Genomic DNA, 19,269 nt, shown 5'->3' on the forward strand with positions numbered 1-19,269 from the left:
AGCTGTGTAAAAGTTCCAGGATTTGCCCTTTTTATCATATACAAATATGTAGGAAGCTGCTCATAACCACTCTCTGGACTACCCCTGACCAACTCGCAAGCATGCCTTAACGTTCGATATGCTTTCCAATAATCCATCTATCATCAACAAATATTTTTTTTCATTGTTGTGAAAAAAACGGAATAATGCTAAAGCTAAACAAAATAATCGAAATAATGTTAAATAAATGGAAAAATTATACCTTGATTTGAAAGCGTTTATTTAACGCTTCAGCAACATGCATTGGCAGTACCTTGGGACTAACTCCACCAATAAAATCTTTGTACAACTCTCCTAGAATATGATGATCTGCTTGCCGGGCACGTGTAGAGCGCTCCGTTACAGAACATGTATGTGCTGAAATAAACACACGCACCTCAAACTTTGGAAAGTGATTTAATGTTGCAGCTCTTACCCTCCACTTGCATCCTTTAACCCAACACTTGACAATCAATAGTGTTGGTCTCGATTTGTAAACAAAATAATCAAACCTTTGTACCAAGGTTAGTATCTTCAACCGTGTTTCTAGGTGCTCCTTTGTATCATACATTTGCCCAACAACCAAATTCACAGAAGACAAGTCTACCTTTGAGACATCAACAGGTTCCTTATGTTCTTCAATATAAAAAGATGAACTCCTTTTCTTCATTGGCTATTTATGATCCTCTTCTTCTGGTGGAATTCCATACACGGTAAAATTCTCATCATCAGAATCTGTTCCGTCAGAATCATCACAATAATCAAATCTACTATCATCTTCATCCATCTCTTCTTCATTTGTGTCGCTGGCCATATCAAGATACTCTTCTCCAACCTGATCATTTTCATCTCTTCCTCGTTTCTTACCCTTGTGATTCAAATCAGTCTGTATTTTCTTCTTCACTTCAACACAAAGTCGACCTGTAACCCTTTCCAATTGTCCCATAAAAGTGTGCAACTGACGAGAATGATCGATAATAACTGGTGGTGTATCACTGGGTAAATCCTGCAATAACCTCTTTGAGATCTTGTAACTCAAGACAACATCAGATACCTTGTTATCCAGCATGTAATCCTCATATACCATTTCAATGGAATCATCAAATCTGCTTTGATCGTTACATTATAGAATTCGTGAACCCCTTTCATTATCAACAACAAACAACCATTTGTTGTTGTCAAAGATCCAATTACCACAAACGAGAATCAACTGCTTCATATTCTCTTGGTTGTGTAAAAATCACTCTAAAACGTGAAGGAAGGGATGAAAAAAAAACCACCTTAAAAGGAAAATAATAGAGAAGTCGATTATGAACCCCAAAAGCAAAGAAAGCATGATTAAATCCACATTGGAGAGGAGGAAGAAGGAATTTATGGAAAGAAATAAGATGAACCCAAAAGAGAAAAAAAAAATTCAGTCGATATAGGGGGAGGGGAGGCACGATACAAAAGAGAAAAAATAAGGTAAACCCTAGATTCTCGCCATATATGGCAACTGCTACAAAAGTCTGTCGCTTAACTTTAAAAAACATCAGTCACAAAAGACACTAATAAATCTGTCATTACCCTGAAAAAAATCTGTTATAAAAAAATATGTTATCAAACTCGAAATAATAGATTTGTCATTACAGATAACAAATCTGCTGTCACTATATCAACAAAAAAAAATCTGTTATCATTGTATTCATATATAATAAATCTGTTATCAAGTAACAAATTTTTTAGTAGAAAAAAAAAACTGTCATAACATAAGAAAATCTGCCATAACGTATATTGTGCATGTGGGTCAATATAGCAATTTTAAAAAGACTTTCGAAAATCTGTTATCAAACAACAGATTTTTCCTTCAATCCAAAAATCAGTCATAACTTCAAAAAAATCTGTCACCACTAGATGTCAAACTAGCAATTATTTTTACGTTCATAAATCTGTCGCAATGTGACAGATTTTTTTAAGTGAAAAATAAAACTGTTACAACAATCATGAAAAATCGGCCACAAAATTCCAAAAAATTTGACTAAAACAATGAAAATTTGTCATGACTTTATAAATAAGTCTGTCGCGTTAAGAAAATCTGTTGTTCACAAAAAATCTGTCGTTATACACTTCAAATAAATCTGCCATAGAAAACAAATCTGCCGTCAAACTCTGCAAATTAATCTGCCATCTAAAATAAGTCTGCCAATAAAAACTGTCATCGACAATAAATATGCCACTTACAAATTAATCTGCCATTACTTGTATGACAGACTTTTATATTTAAAAAAAAACGAAATTGAAGAAATTTTTAACCAAAGGTAATATTGACTTTTTTTTTCCTAACAAAGCGAAAAAGGATATTTTCGGTATGAAACTAACCCAATTAACCCTCAAATTTTAAGAGCTAATCTAGCAATTAATTGTTTAATTTGGGTCAAACTAGTAATTTTTCCTTAAAATTATTTATTTCACCCGTTTTGGTACGAAATTAGTCTTAATAGTGTGTTTTGCATATATTTGTTTCTGTTAAATCAAAATTGCAAATTTCGATTTTTCTTGTTTAGAGAAAGTTGGCAACAGAAGTGATAAACTTGACCTAAAAAAGACAAGGAACCAAGAAAAACTATGTAAGAAGGTGGTACACAACAGAGGTGCTGATTTTGTTTTTAATTTATTGATTTATTCCCATATAAATTTTTTTTAAAAGAAAAACAAAACATGTTTTCGGCCGGCAGTCATGTTTTTTTTTTTTAATAATTAAATTCCATTCCAGGTCCAGCAATGCGTACCATTTATCTTCTTATGATGATAGATATCCTTTTCGGGGAAAATATCTCATGCAGATGTTTTTTAATTTTTTTGGTCGACTATGCAGATGTATTTAAATATTAAGGCTTTTTTGGAAGATAAGTATATTTTTCTTTATTGGAAGATATACACGAAAAAAAATATTTCTATCTTCTGTCCACATGTGAACAAACATGATGAGAAGTTTAAGGATCATAAAGTTATTAAACAGCGTCAATTACAATATTCCAAATACAAAAAAAAAACCCAAGTGTTCAGCTTTAGATCCAAACAGCTTTAATTTATTAAAAAAGACACAGAAACAACAAATCATTCGAGAGAAAATCTCACAGAGCATCAACTAGATGTCTCATCTTCTTACTGAGTCTTAGTGGGTACCCATGATTGGTATCGAGTCCAATTCTTTTGCCCAGGGTTCAAGGCATGTCCCTTCGAATGGTATATGTATGCATCACCTTCTCCAGAGAAGTTCTCTTTGTGCTCAAGCCCATACCTTTTTGGTTTCAAACTCAATAGCTTGAAAAAACAGACAGACAATGTTATTTGTTTTCCAAGTTTTGAAGCAATTTGATTGATTGCAAATTAGAAACGGCTTTTGCTTTTTACCTCATCTCCAGTGTGATCAGTGATGAAATGAAGCCACCCATGCCATTCAGCTGGTACTTGAGATGCGTTGTAACGATACTTGGCAGCATACTCTACCCATCTGTGCCTACCTGTTAACAAAGTGATTGCTTGTTTCAGTGTAAAAGCCTATTGACTTAACATTCTATAGAGATACATGTACTGTTTCACCACTATTTCTACAGAGATACATGTATTGTTTCACCACTATTTCTACAGAGATAAAGATCCTTTAAGCAAGAAGTTGAGCACATATTTTCTTTTAAAACTATCACACAAATTTGATTTATCTGTACTGAAAAAAGCTATACAAATCTCTGGTGAAGTACGTTAACATGCTCAGTCTTCTCATGCTCTGATTAAAATTAAGTCATCAAATCATGCTGTGAGCTAATACATTTTCCATAACTATACTAAATGCTGGGACTCAGGACAAGCAAACATTTCCACTGAATATTACAAACGGTATTCTTGGAATAGATACTAGTATTTGATATCCCACACTACAGTGTCATCCATTTTTTTGGTAAAAGCATGATTTTGAATAGGTAACATATGAAACTATTGAAAAGAACCACGTACCGTATTGAGTATCACCCAGCTTCTGGTAGTATTTGTTACCGAACTTGTCAACACCAACAAGCGTTGCTCCTATGTTGTGTATCTTAGTTTGCCTTAATCAAATAGAGACATTTAACGATATTGATCAGAAAGTGAGACTCACCAGCAAGCTAAAATATGAAGACTGTGGAAACTATAAGTTAGGCAATATTCAAGCATACTGTATGATCCACTAACATTCAGAATCAGGAGCCGACAAAAGATGGGTTTTCTGCTTTAAAGAGAATGCATTCAAATTCTCTATAATGGTAGGATAATATTCTGATTTTTAGAAATAAAATGATACTACTTTGCAAATGCTCTAAGCGAAATTCACCAATTATCTAGAGCCTATAAGAATGACAGATCCAACTTATATACAATTCGTCAAGAGGCACAAATTCTTTGGTTCTTAGGAGCTTTCATGAATCAAGACTACTTAGTAAGCCAAACTCTATCCTGAAACAGACCTGACCACTTTTTGAGCTCTTCATCCTCTTCAAATTGAAATGCCTTGTGGCATAATACCGTCAATTCCTTCAGACATGTAACAAGACTATCTTTGGAATACTAAAAATCCTTCACTGTCACTGTTTCTTTACCGAGCTCCGTGTCAACTTACATTATTGCATCTATGAGGGAATTGACAGAATTATGCCAAAGTCAGCAGTCCAAGTTGAAGAGCAGTAAACAGTTCAAGAATTGGCAAGCTTCTGTTTCACAGTAGTTTAAATCTGACGTAATGATGTTCGCTCATACAGCAAGGGCCACATAAAAGAATATGATAATGAACTTAGCCTTCAAAGGATTCCTGAACAATCACTTGAATCATATACGTAATCTCTAAATAAGTGAGACAGTAAGCACAAAATATCTAAAAAGATAATTACTTACAAGAGGTTCCCATCTTTTAAACATCTCCTGTAATAAAAAGGAAAAAAAATGAAAGAAGCAATTAGAAAAATGTCATTAAGTAGATATTACCTCAAAATAAAAACAAATAAGATCTTGAAAATAATAAGCAGCCAGAAACATGTGAGCCTATCTTAAGAATTTGATGTTCACTCAGCAAAAAGTGTTCAATTTCATTTCCCATTAACAAAGATCTAACATTTGGGTGAAAAAAATCCGAAGAATGATAACTATTCATTGCAAACAAAACACTCAGCTATACAAACACTAAAGGCAGATTAAGCAGAGAATATAACGCGTGTTCATCTAGAATCTTCAAATAAAATGAAAGAATGTCTTAGAAAACAGAAAGATCTTTCGAATTCCTAGGTTTTTGGGATCCAACGAATCAAATCCAGGGTAGAAGAAGACGAGAGAAATCGATAAGAAAGACAAGGAACTAACACGAAGCCATCTTCTCGAAGCATCCTCATGAAACCGCCGAGACCTTTCTCTCTAATCGCCTCCAGCGCACTCTTCGCCGCCGTCAAAGCCATCGTCTTCCTCCGTTATCTCTCTCTCTCTCTCTCTCGGAATCAGGATTTGATTTTGATGTCGACGACGACGAAATAACAAGGGGCAACATAATCGCACCGTTTTGTATTTGTTGGGTTACGCTTTGTGTTTACATGATTCGCCTAGATCGATCGATGTTTAACGGGCCATGGTCCATGGGCCACGGGCCACTTCTCGCTATGCCCTTCCTCGTGATATTGTGGCAAAAAAGGTTTATGAAGCTGAAACATTTTACTAGAATGGACATCGGAACAACACATAATTGATTCAGGTAAAATATTTGAATAATACTACTAAATATATGAGTAGCTCTGTATACAATTCAAACCCTGAGACGGTCAACGAAAAAGTAAAAGATAAATACGAAATAAAAAACAAAATTACAAGTCCTTCCTTTTTCCCAGCGTCTCCAGCGTCAATCTTAAGCTGGTCTTTCAAAAACAAACCTCTGCTCTCCCCTATATTTAAAACTGCCTCTCTCTTCCGTACCGCTCTACCTCTACCCAGAGAAAAAAAAAACTCGAGAAATTTGTTTTCCCTTCATTGATTCACTCTCGTAATCGAGTCTCCTTTTTTTTTTCGATTCTTCTTCTGGAATTTGTGAATCGTCTCCGCCATGGCTGCTGAGAAGTTACGAGACTTGAGTCAGCCGATTGACGTCCCTTTACTCGATGCCACTGTTGAGGCCTTTTACGCTACCGGATCTAAGGAAGAAGTGAGTCCATTGTTTTATCGGTGATTTTTTTAACGATGAGCGAGAGTATAGCCACCGCATTAAGCGGTCTATTTATTACTGTTAATGCGGCGTCTTTGTCGTCGCTTTTTTTTTTTTTTTTTTTTTTTTTGTTTNGATTTGGGGGTTTAGGCGAGGGTTTAGAATTTCCGATATAAATTGGATGAGTTTGGTTGATTTTTTTCGTGGGTTTCAGATTATTTTAGTGTCGTTGCTTCGATTTGTTTGTGATTATTCTTGTAATCTGGAAAAAAAAAAAAAACACTCAACAGTTTTATGTAATTTGTGTTGATGCTTTGGAATCAAATAGTCCAAGTTTTTGCATCTATATGCTTTCCATGAGAGATAATAATGTTTGAAAACACTTTGCAGAGAGCTTCTGCGGATAATATCTTGCGGAATTTGAAAGCTAATCCTGATACTTGGCTTCAAGTGGTTCACATTCTACAGAACACCAGTAGTACGCATACAAAATATTTTGCACTACAGGTAGGTTTCAGTGTTCTCTTTAATCTGCTCTTGTATTCTCATTATTTTGCTGCTGATTTTTCTTGACATTATCTATTATTTCAGGTGCTGGCAGGTGTTATCAAATACAGGTGGAACGCCTTACCCGATGAACAACGTGATGGAATGAAAAATTACATCTCTGAAGTCATTGTGCTGGTATGTATCTATAGGCATTAGGTTGTTTTTTTTTTGGGTTAGAACGAAGAGGATAGATTAACTGAATTGTTTTGATGATGAATTTACCGTGTAGCTCTCAGGGGATGAAGCAACTTTCAGAGCGGAAAGGCTTTATGTTAACAAGTTAAATGTCATCCTGGTTCAGGTACCTTCAGGGTTTCTGCTATAATATATATATATACTTATTTGCATTGAGTTCTGTTTTTTGTGTTCACTATCTGGTATGGCTTTTGCTGAAGCCAACTTCGTCTGAACATTTTGCTCATGCCAATTTATCGAAAAAGTTTGTTTAGTCTTTGAGAATAACGTATGATGTGATGTGTGTGCAGATCGTGAAACATGAGTGGCCAGCAAAATGGAGAAGCTTTATTCCTGATCTAGTTAAAGCTGCGAAAACTAGTGAAACTATCTGTGAGAACTGCATGGCTATCTTGAAAGTAAGTACAATCTAGTTACCTTTGCATTAATTAAGTTCATTGTGTATTTAAATAACATTTCTTATTTTCTTAGCTCCTAAGTGAGGAGGTCTTTGACTTCTCAAGAGGAGAGATGACTCAGCAAAAGATCGATGAACTCAAACAATCTCTAAACAGGCAAGTTAGACTTTTCAAGAAGTTTACTTTATTAGAATAAAGTAGAAATAAGAATTAACTATGTTCAAGTATATGTCCGTAATTTGTAGCTAATGTTTGTTTTTCATACTTTACTGATTTATACTGCTTTCTTATGCAGTGAATTTGAACTCATTCACGAGCTATGCCTATATGTCTTCTCAGTGTCCCATAGACCAGAGCTTATACGTGCAACACTCTCTGCATTGCATGCCTATCTTTCTTGGATTCCGTTGGGATATATATTTGAGTCCCCGTTGGTAATATTTTTGGAATAAGTGGAATGAAATAAGTTAACAAGTCTTTAATTACAAAATCTCCCATTACTGATCTAGTTATTGGCAGCTGGAGACCCTACTTAATTTCTTCCCTGTTCCAGCATATAGGAATCTCTCACTTCAGTGTCTGTCAGAGGTATGCCAGTATGTAGTTCAGATTTTTCTGCTGTCACTATTTTGCTGTCATTGTCTAACTAGTGTTTTTCTGGCAGGTTGCAGCTCTTAATTTTGGGGAAGTCTACAATGTGCAATATGTCAAGATGTACAGCATCTTCATGAATCACTTGCAGGTAGTGCTGTTATCTTTGTTTGTTGGTTCTACTTGTTTTCGTGGATTTATTCATTAATGATCCTACTATAGAGTCTCACTTTTAGTTAGTCAATGTACTTTCTATGGTCGTTTACCTGTTCTGTCCTGTATTTAGATTGACTTTCATGATAATTTGGCTTCTAGGTTGATGCCCATACTTGTTTTCATATCTGCAGGCAATTCTTCCTTTAAATTTTAATATCCCTAAGGCATATTCAACCGGAAGTAGTGAAGAACAGGCAAGTTTTTTGTTGTGGGTTAGTTTCTGGCCATTGTATTTTTCGAGATAATGACTGTATATCTTCTTTACCTCTAGGCTTTTATCCAGAACTTGGCACTGTTTTTCACTTCGTTTTTCAAGGTATATCTCTTTCTTTGTTGAGTAAGTTACGTCAGGTTGTTTTGGATGTGTAACTGATGGACGATGGTTTTGCATTTGTTTTTCTACTCTTTTTTCGTTTGCAGTCACATAGAAAAGTTCTAGAATCTTCACCCGAAAATATTTCTCTCTTACTTGCGGGTCTGGGATATCTCATTAGCATATCATATGTTGATGACTCTGAAGTATTCAAGGTATGTGAATTATAGTTTTTAATATTTATATATATACATAATGGTTTCATGTTATTTTTTCAATGTTTTGGAAACTGACACGTTTTGCTTGCTTACGAGTGAACAGGTTTGTTTGGACTATTGGAATTCATTAGTTTTGGAGTTGTTTGGGTCGCAACATCATGTCGGTCACCCTGCACTAACTCCAAGTCTGTTTGGAATGCAAGTATGACTCCTTTATGCTCTTGTATAGAATGGAAATCAGGATTATAGATATTGTATTGGTTGAACTTTGCTTTGATGTATTTACTTACCTGGGTCTTTATTTTCCTAGTATCAGATGGCTTTCCTTCCTCGTACGGTTGATGGTGTTAAACCTGAAGTCACAGAGCGGCATAAAATTTATTCAGATCCATTGTCAAAATTAAGGGGGCTCATGATTAGTCGCATGGCTAAGCCTGAAGAAGTGTTAATTGTTGAGGACGAAAATGGGAACATTGTCCGTGAAACTATGAAGGATAATGATGTTCTTGTCCAGTATAAGGTACCAATCGTGCATATGACCTATCTTCAGTTATGTAAGATATACTAGGTCCTCCACACACGGCATGTTCATTCATAGTTATTAAACAGAGTATTTATATTTGTGGTTAAAAAGTATTAGCTATTTTTTACAATTACTATATAATAGAAATATAAACAAAATAAATATAAATGAATGTTTATTTAGACTTTTGATTATTTTTTAATGTTGAATTAGCTCTATTTAAAACTCTCTTTTTTTTCCTTGACTCATGAAATCGGAGAGAAAAACTGACACAACTTTTACTCGCATCGCTACTCCTTTGATATAGGATACCAATAGTGTTATGATATATTAGAAGAAAGTTCTATTATATGATCCGACTTTTAGGTTTCAATTATATGGTATTCCATTTCATATTTTACACCAATGCAGATAATGCGGGAGACATTAATCTACCTCTCTCACCTTGATCATGAAGATACAGAAAAACAGGTACTTATTTTGAGGGTTGCTAGATTTTCCTATCCTCTTGACTCTAGAATGATTTAGTTTTCAGAGTTTACTTTTAATTCTTTACTATTGTTATGTGTGCTAATGGTAGTATATGTAGAAGTGTTCATGATTGTGGATTAGCCGTACTTTGAAAGGGTAGAATCTTGGCTTACCCCTGTTGTATTGATGTCAACTTTTTGTTGTTTCTTCTAAGATGTTGAGTAAGCTAAGCAAACAGTTGAGCGGGGAGGAATGGGCATGGAACAATCTGAACACTTTATGCTGGGCTATTGGGTCCATTTCTGGATCCATGATAGTAGAACAGGTAAGATCTCCGTTCTCAGTGTCTAATTGTATTTGTAATGAACTACAGTTTTAGATTTGTTTATATTTCAGTCATATACTTTTGGCCCTAGGTATGTGCTAGCATTTTTCTAATGTTTCTAATGTTATTAGTGTTCTTGAGTGGTCTCCTATTGCTTTATGGTCGATTTGTGTTACATTGGTTCTACCACCAGTGTTTTGTGACGTTTGTGTCCTTTACTAATCATATCAAACAACTCCGTCTGTTTTCTTTTCTTTTCAGGAAAACAGATTTCTAGTGATGGTTATCCGCGATTTGTTAAGTTTATGTGAAGTCGTCAAGGGAAAAGACAATAAAGCTGTTATTGCGAGCAACATCATGTGAGTTTTTTTCTACATCATGGATCCTAGAATTGAAACCTATTCATTACATCTTATCAAAATTAATACATCTACATTATATTGTTGATTTTGGCTTGGATTGTTGGTACTTATGTAGCGTGAGATTTTCTCTAGAAGTGGATCACTTGTTACCTGCTAGCATTATATATATCCCAAAACTTAAACTTGTCCCATGCATGATTTGTTTGAGTATTTGACTTGTGTTCTTGTACATTCGCTTCAGGTATGTTGTTGGACAATATTCAAGATTCTTAAGAGCCCATTGGAAGTTTCTGAAGACAGTTGTCCATAAGTTGTTTGAATTTATGCATGAGACGCATCCTGGTGTTCAGGTAATTCTTCCCTTTTTCAAGTTGGAATTAGAATTTCTGTAGGAGTTATAGTTTCTTGGCTGAATCTTTCATATTAAGTAGAACCAGTTGAGAATTTGATTTCATTACTATCCCTTTATATCTGATTGTACCATCGTTTATTACGTCTCAGTGTTCATAAAAAGTCATTGCTCACCTTATTGCTGTCCCTGTGGTCTTTGGGTGGTCTGGGTTATCTAACGACCTACGTTTTTTTAGGACATGGCATGCGACACATTCTTNCTACATCATGGATTCTAGAATTGAAACCTATTCATTACATCTTATCAAAATTAATACCTATACATTATATTGTTGATTTTGGCTTGGATGTTGGTACTTATGTAGCGTGAGATTTTCTCTAGAAGTGGATCACTTGTTACCTGCTAGCATTATATATATCCCAAAACTTAAACTTGTCCCATGCATGATTTGTTTGAGTATTTGACTTGTGTTCTTGTACATTCGCTTCAGGTATGTTGTTGGACAATATTCAAGATTCTTAAGAGCCCATTGGAAGTTTCTGAAGACAGTTGTCCATAAGTTGTTTGAATTTATGCATGAGACGCATCCTGGTGTTCAGGTAATTCTTCCCTTTTTCAAGTTGGAATTAGAATTTCTGTAGGAGTTATAGTTTCTTGGCTGAATCTTTCATATTAAGTAGAACCAGTTGAGAATTTGATTTCATTACTATCCCTTTATATCTGATTGTACCATCGTTTATTACGTCTCAGTGTTCATAAAAAGTCATTGCTCACCTTATTGCTGTCCCTGTGGTCTTTGGGTGGTCTGGGTTATCTAACGACCTACGTTTTTTTAGGACATGGCATGCGACACATTCTTGAAAATTGTTATAAAGTGCAACCGAAGATTCGTTATTGCTCAGGTATGTACTGGTCCGTTTAAGACACCTTTTAATTCTTAGTTTATCATCTAAAAAGTGACATTCTGTGCTTTTCAGGTTGGAGAAAGTGAGCCATTTGTATCTGAACTTCTATCAAGCCTTACTACAATTGTTGGAGATCTTGAGCTTCATCAGATTCACACATTTTATGAATCTGTAAGTATTGTTAGTCGTGTCTCTTTGATGGAGATGGGAAGCTATTTCTTATTGTGATCGCATTCTTTGTCTCTATTTATCTCTCTCTCCAGGTTGGTACTATGATCCAGGCAGAATCAGATGCTCAGAAGAGGGGTGAATACCTCCAGAGGTTGATGGCTCTCCCGAATCAGGTCTGTTAAGTGTTAAGTAAAAAGGTACTGTTCAGCTTTTGTTTTTGTCATAGCTGGCTAAAGGTATTTTTTGCTATGATTTAGAAATGGGGAGAAATTTTAGGACAAGCCCGCCAAAGTGCAGATATCCTCAAGGACCCAGATGTGATACGTACTGTGCTTAATATCCTCCAGGTCTGATATCTTACAGAGTTTGGCTGGAATTTTATTTAACATTAGAATTTCATACATAAATATAGGATTCATTATGGTTGAGCTGGTGCATTGGTAGACCTTGGTTTTTCTTACATGGTATAAACTTATATATGTGTGCAGACAAATACGCGGGTTGCAACTTCACTTGGAACAAACTTCTTATCTCAAATTTCGTTGATCTACTTGGATATGCTGAATGTTTACAGGTACACTCTTTATGCAATAGTTATGTTGCAGTTAAGAGTTATGTGGTAGACATAATTGACGTAATTCTTCCTCTTCTGCACCAGAATGTATAGTGAACTTGTGTCAAGCAGCATTGCTAATGGGGGCCCATACGCATCAAGAACATCTCTTGTTAAACTTTTAAGGTAGGAGGGCAATGTACATCAAATAAAAGCACAGATTTTGATTCCCCTCTATTTCAAACTGGAATAACATTACATCTTTATGCTTCACGGAACAGGTCTGTTAAGAGGGAAATCCTTAAGCTGATAGAAACATTTTTAGACAAAGCTGAAAACCAGCCACACATTGGAAAACAGTTTGTTCCACCAATGATGGATCAAGTACTTGGCGACTATGCAAGAAATGTTCCTGATGCCAGAGAATCAGAAGTCTTATCACTCTTTGCAACGATAATTTGCAACGATAATAAACAAGTATGTATCTTCTCTGTTTCAGTTTGCCTTATTAATCCACGATGTTTACAGTCTTCTCTTTTAAGAATATTTTTATTTATCATCATGGATTAATTGAATTAGTTGATGCATAGAAGTTTCAATTGTGTGAAATCGCCAAAGAAGTTTTACACAAAATGTACCATTAAATTATATTATCTTCTAAGTTGGCAACTTGTTGATGTGTTCCTGTAGGTACAAGGTTGTAATGCAAGATGAAGTTCTCCTCATATTTGAAGCTGTTTTCCAGTGCACATTGGAGGTAATGGATTCTATGCTCCATTGAAAATACTTCCCACATGTGCATTTGAAGTCAGTCCACACTTTGGAGATATTATGAACAATGTACTGTGATTCCCAATCGTAGTTATGCATCTAATGAAGGTCAATTTGTTTTTCTGTAGATGATTACTAAAAATTTTGAAGATTACCCAGAGCACCGCCTCAAGTTTTTCTCGTTACTTCGTGCTATTGCCACATTTTGTTTCCGTGCCTTGATACAGTTGTCAAGTGAGGTTGGTGATTATGTTCTTCAGTTAGTTTTCTTTGCATGATCTTAGAAAGCTATTAACTCCCTTTCCATATTGATAGTTTTCTTGTTTTTTGTGCCTCTTTATAATTAATCATCAGCAACTGAAGCTAGTGATGGATTCAGTTATCTGGGCATTTAGGCATACTGAAAGAAATATCGCTGAAACTGGGCTCATTCTCTTGCTCGAAATGCTGAAAAACTTCCAGGTTTTTTCTCGTTGTGTTAACTGTTTCACTTTTGGCCCCTTATGTTTGTTCATGATGTAACATGTTCTCTCTGATTTGTGACAGAAATCTGACATCTGTAACCAATTCTACCGAACATACTTTCTGCAAATTGAGCAAGAAGTATTTGCTGTCTTGACCGATACCTTCCATAAGCCAGGGTTCAAGTTGCATGTGTTAGTGCTGCAGCATCTATTTTGCCTGGTACAGATTCCAACTTACATAAAAATCTGCCACTTGGCTAGTTTATGCAGAAGAATTAAAGGATCGATCATAAAAATATTCAGGTTGAGAGTGATTCTTTGACGGAACCATTGTGGGATGCTGCAACGGTACATCATTCGTGTCCAAATAATGCTGCCTTTATTCGTGAATACACCATCAAGCTTCTAAGCTCATCATTCCCCAACATGACTACAACAGAGGTAACTATTCTAAACTTGACTAAACCAGAGGATTTTCTTTTCTTTGATTGCGAGTTATCTTGAAAACTGACAACACACAACAAAAACAGGTGACACAGTTTGTGAATGGACTTTACGAGACGAGAAGCGACGCTGGCAGGTTTAAGAATAACATACGTGACTTCCTTGTTCAGTCCAAGGAATTTTCTGCTCAGGTATATCTTATTGGTATCTTATTTCCGTTAAGACCACATATCATAAATAAAAAATATCTAATGAATTGGATTTGATTTGTTCAGGATAACAAAGATTTGTATGTTGAGGAAGCTGCAGCTCAAATGGAGAGAGAGAGACAAAGAATGCTTTCAATTCCTGGACTTATAGCTCCCAGCGAAATTCAAGACGACATGACTGATTCTTAAGTCTTCTCGTGTCTTAGACCAATGGATGAATTATGTTGCTTTCTTTCTGATGATAGTAAAAGGCTTTAAAGAGTTTTTTTTTTTTTTTTTTGAGTAGTAGATAGCTTCCTAATCGATTTTGAGAAATGGAAAGCTTAGAAATGAGAGAAGTGTTAGGTGCGTTTGGATTTGGTGTAGCTTTTCTACATAACAGTTTTTGACTTGAGTAGCTAGTATTCCTCTTCTTTTCGTAAGACTGGATGATTTGATTCAGTAATCAGTATTAACAAAATGAAATATGTTTAGAGGACAACAATAATCAAATTCTTTGTTTTAAACGAAATATTAACAGGCCTAGTTGGGCCTTGACACTGCAAAGAGCAATTTCCTCCGGCATCTCGTTTTTACCCTTCAACCGGTTTTAAACCGACCCTAATTAATTTGACTTTTGTAAACCGGATTAAAATTGAATACTGTAGAGAGATGACCAAGTCGAATCTAAATACACACCTGGATTGATTCCATTGTACCCAAAAAAGAACGCAACCTTTCTCGGGAAAATCTTCAATTCCTGGAAAAATCGATCATCTTAAGCTTTTGATTCTCTCTGTTTCCTTCAGTTTTTATTAGGGGGTTTTGTGGATAAGAGAAACCAATTAACATTCGTCTTCGTGTTGTTGTGAGGGTTTAATAAAAGCTTTTAGGGGTGTGAGAGATCAGAGATGGGTCAAACTTTTCGTAAGCTTTTCGATACTTTCTTCGGAAACCAGGAGATGAGGGTACTACTCTCTCTTTCTTTTTACTGAATCCTTCTTCCCCTTTTTGTTGGATTCGTGTGTTAACCTATCTTCTGTTCCTTCCTTCATCATTTGTTACGAATTATATATGATTGATCTTTTGTTTTGTGTATATTTACCAACCCAGCTCAATTACTAGAGGTTTTGTGGTGTTTCTTATGACTAATCATCTATGTGGTTTAGGGTTTATCATGATTGTGATTTGTGATTATCTCTTGTTTGTGTGTTTCTTATGACTAATCTATGTTGTTTAGGGTTTCTCAAATATGATTGTGTGTTTCGTTTACCAGGTCGTTATGCTGGGGCTAGATGCGGCTGGGAAGACAACGATACTCTACAAGCTCCACATTGGAGAAGTTCTGTCAACTGTTCCCACAATCGGTAGGTCAGATCTCTCAAAGCGTTTTTTTTGAACTATCTCACGACTTGTTTGCTGAGAGGATTTTGAACTTTTTTTCTTATACAGGTTTCAATGTTGAGAAAGTTCAGTACAAGAATGTGATTTTCACTGTCTGGGATGTTGGTGGCCAAGAGAAGCTCAGGCCCTTGTGGAGACATTACTTCAATAATACCGATGGACTTGTAAAGTCTTCACTTCTTTTTTGCTTCTGATCATAGAGTCTCTTCTCCTCTTTTCCTGGAATCTTTAGACAGATGGTTAACGAATTGATGCATTTGCAGATATATGTGGTAGACTCCTTGGACCGAGAGAGGATCGGTAAAGCTAAGCAAGAATTTCAGGTACCTTATAAAAATTGCACTAAACTTTTGGGTAGAACTAGTCTCTGTGGACTGTCTAACCTCTGCTAATTGATTTCTTCAGGATATCATAAGAGACCCATTCATGCTCAACAGTATCATTCTAGTGTTTGCCAACAAACAAGACATGGTAAAAAAGTTCAAAGCTCTAGCTTTCCTTATGTGATATCTTTCTCATTTACCAATATTCATCCAAATTCTTTATGAATCTCAGAGAGGAGCCATGTCTCCTCGAGAAGTATGTGAAGGGCTTGGCTTACTTGATCTCAAGAACAGGAAATGGCATATACAAGGAACATGTGCTCTTCAAGGAGATGGACTCTATGAAGGCTTAGACTGGTTATCTTCTACGCTCAAAGAGGTTAAAGCTGCTGGTTACTCATCCGTTGGTCCCTCGTTTTAACACTCACTCCATTTACTAGCTATAATTGACATACGAAAAGTACCAAATCAAGCTCATGGTGTTCAGTCTATCCACCATTATATACTTTTAGTCCATGGCCAAAGTCTTCTTCTTGGCCTCTGATATGTTAGTAATATCATAAAATCAAAATCTCTCCATACTTAAGTAATGGAAGTTGTTTTTCTTTTCGTTTGTCTTCACATGGCCCTGCTTCTGAAAGCTTAATGCTAGGCTCCTTTTTGCATGATATGACTTTGGAGCTTCATTGTAAAAAATTCTGATGGATAAAATGTACACTGTCAAACTCTCATATGATCATCAAGTATCCCTTAAAGCATAAAAGATGATTGATTGATCTTTTTGCGTCTCTGTCATCCTCTGTTGAGCTTTGGCTCTTCACTTCGATAAATTAAGAACAAGCTAAATGAATTGAGAGATTATTGGAAAGGCATAAAGAAATTACGAATGAGATTATAAAAGAAATAGAATTTTTTCTTAAAAAAAGAAAAACACAGCAGAAGGAAACAACATCAATATCTTTCCAAGAGAGAAAGGAAATGATTTCAAAAAAGAGGCGGAAATAGTTGTCTTCTCTACTTAGCGCCCTTGTGTTGTTGTTGCTGCTTACTCTTAATATCAAGCTCTTTGACCAACTTTATTAGTTGCCTCACGCTCACGTCTTTGAAGCTCTCTTCAGCAGTTATCTTCTTCTTCTTTGTCTTCTTCTTAGCCTCGGCCTCTGCTTCTCCCTCTCCATTGATGTTAAGACCCATCTCCACAGCATCCTCCTTGTTCTTCTTCTTGCTCTCTACGATTGATTCTGCTTCAGATGGAGACAACGGAGTTTTTGTCTCATTACCAGCAGCAAGTGTTGACGAAGAAGAAGAAGAATCTGGAGTCTTCTTATCTGAGAGAGGAGCCTCTTCTGATTCAGTGTCAATCGATTCCTCAGATCCGCAACTGTTTTCTTCCAACTCGACCTCGTCTATCTCATATTCGGACCATTCATCGCTGTCTACTTCAAGTTCCTCCTCAGAAGCTATCTCATCGACTTCTTTTGATTCATCAGCTATCAGAACTGTTGTGACTGAGTCTACCATACTCACATTATCACCAGCAGAGACTTTAGAATCGAATGCCTCTTGGTTTGTGTCAACGGCAACAGCAACAGCATCACCCTCCTCCTGATCAGTTTCATATTCTGTTTCATCTGAATCAGACTCAGAATCAATCTTCATTTGTTCGGTCTCTGATTCTTTGTTGCAGGCCAGAGTGTTTGCGGTGGAAGTAGAAGCAGCATGGTCTACGACAACAAAGTCATCCTCCTGCGATGTTTCTTGTTCTTGGACTAGAACAAAACTGTCCGAAGCTGAAACCGTGTTGGAATCTGCAAAGAAAGCCCCCATGGAAATTAAGAAATGCAAACAAGAAAATAGTGAAGCGAACAACATTGATGGGTATGCCAGTGTGTATGCATACCTGTTCCATTCATCTGTTCCTTACTAGTGGACGCATCAAAGAAAGTGATATCACCAAGATCACCATATAATATGTCAAGATCTGAATCATTCTTTGAACCATCCCATTCCTTCTCCATTGAATCGTTCAAATCTCTCACTGACACAACTCCTTCAGCCTTTACTTTCTCTGAGATTTCATCTGATTTTGCCTGGAATTTGGAACCTGCAATTTACAACTAAACATGATTACAAACTCATCCAAATTACAAGAACATGGAAATCATCTGTTTAAAATAACGAGGCATCGCATACCTGCTGGAGAATCTTCTCTCTCAGCATCTTCGTGCTTCTTTGCAGGTACATTTACGGATTTCAAACTCAGGTCAGCCATAGATTCTTCAAGCAATCTGACAGACCTTCTGGTGCTGTACACCCTCTGAACCGACTCATCCTTCTTACAAGATGCAGCTGCCTGAGCCCTTCTCGTGCTTCTCGCCGCTGGAGTTTTGCTCACGTTGACCTCAGGGATGGCATCGGTGACGTCTAACTTTACAGCAACCGAGGTCGCTGCTGCTCTTCTACGGCCTTGAGCTACTGATGGATGTAGGAGCATATTCGTGTCTCTGTTCTCTTGCTCCATTTCTCCAGCGAGGGACTTACCCACATAACAAGAACGGGTGACCAAATCTGATGACTGAGTATCATCTTTGGTGGCCTTTTTCCGAGTAGTTCTAGCAGCAGTTCGAGCTACACTGGTTGGAGACTGATTCATGAAGTCATCAATACCTTCAACCTATCGAATCACAAAATAGTCAGACAAATGTATGATATGGATCTAGTATAATTACAAATTTGTAAAACTCACAAGCAAAGCTAATGTTACTATTGCATAACCATCACCCATCAACAAATGTTAAGATCAACCAGATCTTAGAATACGATCCAATTGAAAAGCAAGCATTATCTGAAACCCACTTCGAGGATTTTCATATTCTTCACTATCAAATGCTCTAGCAAACGCCCTAAATTTATCAATCTCAGTAAGCAAAGATGTGGATCTCAAATCGATTGCAACAATATCACTTAGACTTACAAGCAAGATGCGAAGACTACAGGAACAAAACTCTAAAGAAAGGAGAAGGCAAAAAACAAAAAGACTTACAATCTCAAGAGATTTGAGAGCATCGGCCATGGCGATATTGGTCATATTGGCTGGGATTTTGTTCCTTTTACAGAAGAACTGTAGATCTCTTCTCGGAAGACTGTCGAAATCCATGGCGACGATCTCAACTTTGATTTGGGTTTAGAAAAATGACGGTTGAATCAAAAAAAAACAAAGACGTTTCTGCTTGATATGATGAGACTGAAGATCCGAAGACGAAGGATATATATATACCATTTAGGCGAACACAAAAACCCTAACTCCCCCCCTGAGCAGATG

The 19,269-nt window shown here is 36.3% G+C and overlaps 4 protein-coding genes across 4 annotated transcripts; 2 read left to right on the forward strand and 2 right to left on the reverse strand.

Annotated features, from left to right (window-relative positions):
- Positions 2,980-5,556, reverse strand: LOC104763935 (probable NADH dehydrogenase [ubiquinone] 1 alpha subcomplex subunit 12). The gene is made up of 5 exons (XM_010487343.2): positions 5,386-5,556; positions 4,924-4,950; positions 4,012-4,103; positions 3,412-3,521; positions 2,980-3,321 (listed from the first exon to the last, which is right to left on the reverse strand). The coding sequence occupies exons 1-5, from the start codon at positions 5,475-5,477 to the stop codon at positions 3,163-3,165; spliced, it is 480 nt and encodes a 159-aa protein (XP_010485645.1). The 5' UTR covers positions 5,478-5,556; the 3' UTR covers positions 2,980-3,162.
- On the forward strand, positions 5,886-14,514 carry LOC104763936 (protein EXPORTIN 1B-like). Its single transcript, XM_010487344.2, has 32 exons — positions 5,886-6,211; positions 6,602-6,718; positions 6,803-6,895; positions 6,990-7,061; positions 7,246-7,353; positions 7,427-7,509; positions 7,649-7,787; positions 7,873-7,941; positions 8,018-8,095; positions 8,292-8,354; positions 8,432-8,476; positions 8,581-8,688; positions 8,795-8,893; positions 9,008-9,211; positions 9,626-9,685; positions 9,900-10,010; positions 10,272-10,369; positions 10,614-10,722; positions 11,561-11,626; positions 11,702-11,800; positions 11,893-11,973; positions 12,058-12,147; positions 12,289-12,374; positions 12,459-12,539; positions 12,635-12,817; positions 13,044-13,110; positions 13,253-13,363; positions 13,479-13,586; positions 13,671-13,808; positions 13,892-14,029; positions 14,119-14,223; positions 14,308-14,514. Exons 1-32 carry the CDS (start codon positions 6,113-6,115, stop codon positions 14,428-14,430), a joined length of 3,231 nt encoding a protein of 1,076 aa, XP_010485646.1. The 5' UTR covers positions 5,886-6,112; the 3' UTR covers positions 14,431-14,514.
- On the forward strand, positions 14,909-16,686 carry LOC104763937 (ADP-ribosylation factor 1-like 2). The gene is made up of 6 exons (XM_010487345.2): positions 14,909-15,188; positions 15,497-15,587; positions 15,673-15,788; positions 15,888-15,947; positions 16,030-16,095; positions 16,180-16,686. The coding sequence occupies exons 1-6, from the start codon at positions 15,132-15,134 to the stop codon at positions 16,366-16,368; spliced, it is 579 nt and encodes a 192-aa protein (XP_010485647.1). The 5' UTR covers positions 14,909-15,131; the 3' UTR covers positions 16,369-16,686.
- Positions 16,827-19,212, reverse strand: LOC104763938 (lisH domain-containing protein C1711.05-like). The gene is made up of 4 exons (XM_010487346.2): positions 18,991-19,212; positions 18,141-18,621; positions 17,848-18,051; positions 16,827-17,755 (listed from the first exon to the last, which is right to left on the reverse strand). Exons 1-4 carry the CDS (start codon positions 19,102-19,104, stop codon positions 16,962-16,964), a joined length of 1,593 nt encoding a protein of 530 aa, XP_010485648.1. The 5' UTR covers positions 19,105-19,212; the 3' UTR covers positions 16,827-16,961.

This window comes from Camelina sativa, chromosome 19 (genome assembly GCF_000633955.1).
Source record: "Camelina sativa cultivar DH55 chromosome 19, Cs, whole genome shotgun sequence".
Classification (NCBI taxonomy): Eukaryota; Viridiplantae; Streptophyta; class Magnoliopsida; order Brassicales; family Brassicaceae; genus Camelina; species Camelina sativa.

What these genes read in the sequence shown, in the direction of transcription:
- LOC104763935 (XM_010487343.2), bottom strand. Translation starts at nt 5,477, where the DNA reads ATGGCTTTGACGGCGGCGAAGAGTGCGCTGGAGGCGATTAGAGAGAAA. An exon ending in CTTCGAGAAGATGGCTTCGT is followed by an intron (nt 4,951 to 5,385) that starts GTTAGTTCCTTG and finishes TTTTTATTACAG; the next exon opens with GAGATGTTTAAAAGATGGGA. An exon ending in CTGATCACACTGGAGATGAG is followed by an intron (nt 3,322 to 3,411) that starts GTAAAAAGCAAA and finishes TGTTTTTTCAAG; the next exon opens with CTATTGAGTTTGAAACCAAA.
- LOC104763936 (XM_010487344.2), top strand. Translation starts at nt 6,113, where the DNA reads ATGGCTGCTGAGAAGTTACGAGACTTGAGTCAGCCGATTGACGTCCCT. An exon ending in CAAAATATTTTGCACTACAG is followed by an intron (nt 6,719 to 6,802) that starts GTAGGTTTCAGT and finishes CTATTATTTCAG; the next exon opens with GTGCTGGCAGGTGTTATCAA. An exon ending in ATATATTTGAGTCCCCGTTG is followed by an intron (nt 7,788 to 7,872) that starts GTAATATTTTTG and finishes AGTTATTGGCAG; the next exon opens with CTGGAGACCCTACTTAATTT.
- LOC104763937 (XM_010487345.2), top strand. Translation starts at nt 15,132, where the DNA reads ATGGGTCAAACTTTTCGTAAGCTTTTCGATACTTTCTTCGGAAACCAG. An exon ending in GTCAACTGTTCCCACAATCG is followed by an intron (nt 15,588 to 15,672) that starts GTAGGTCAGATC and finishes TTTCTTATACAG; the next exon opens with GTTTCAATGTTGAGAAAGTT. An exon ending in AAGCTAAGCAAGAATTTCAG is followed by an intron (nt 15,948 to 16,029) that starts GTACCTTATAAA and finishes TGATTTCTTCAG; the next exon opens with GATATCATAAGAGACCCATT.
- LOC104763938 (XM_010487346.2), bottom strand. Translation starts at nt 19,104, where the DNA reads ATGGATTTCGACAGTCTTCCGAGAAGAGATCTACAGTTCTTCTGTAAA. An exon ending in GAGAGAAGATTCTCCAGCAG is followed by an intron (nt 18,052 to 18,140) that starts GTATGCGATGCC and finishes TGTAAATTGCAG; the next exon opens with GTTCCAAATTCCAGGCAAAA. An exon ending in GGAACAGATGAATGGAACAG is followed by an intron (nt 17,756 to 17,847) that starts GTATGCATACAC and finishes CTTTCTTTGCAG; the next exon opens with ATTCCAACACGGTTTCAGCT.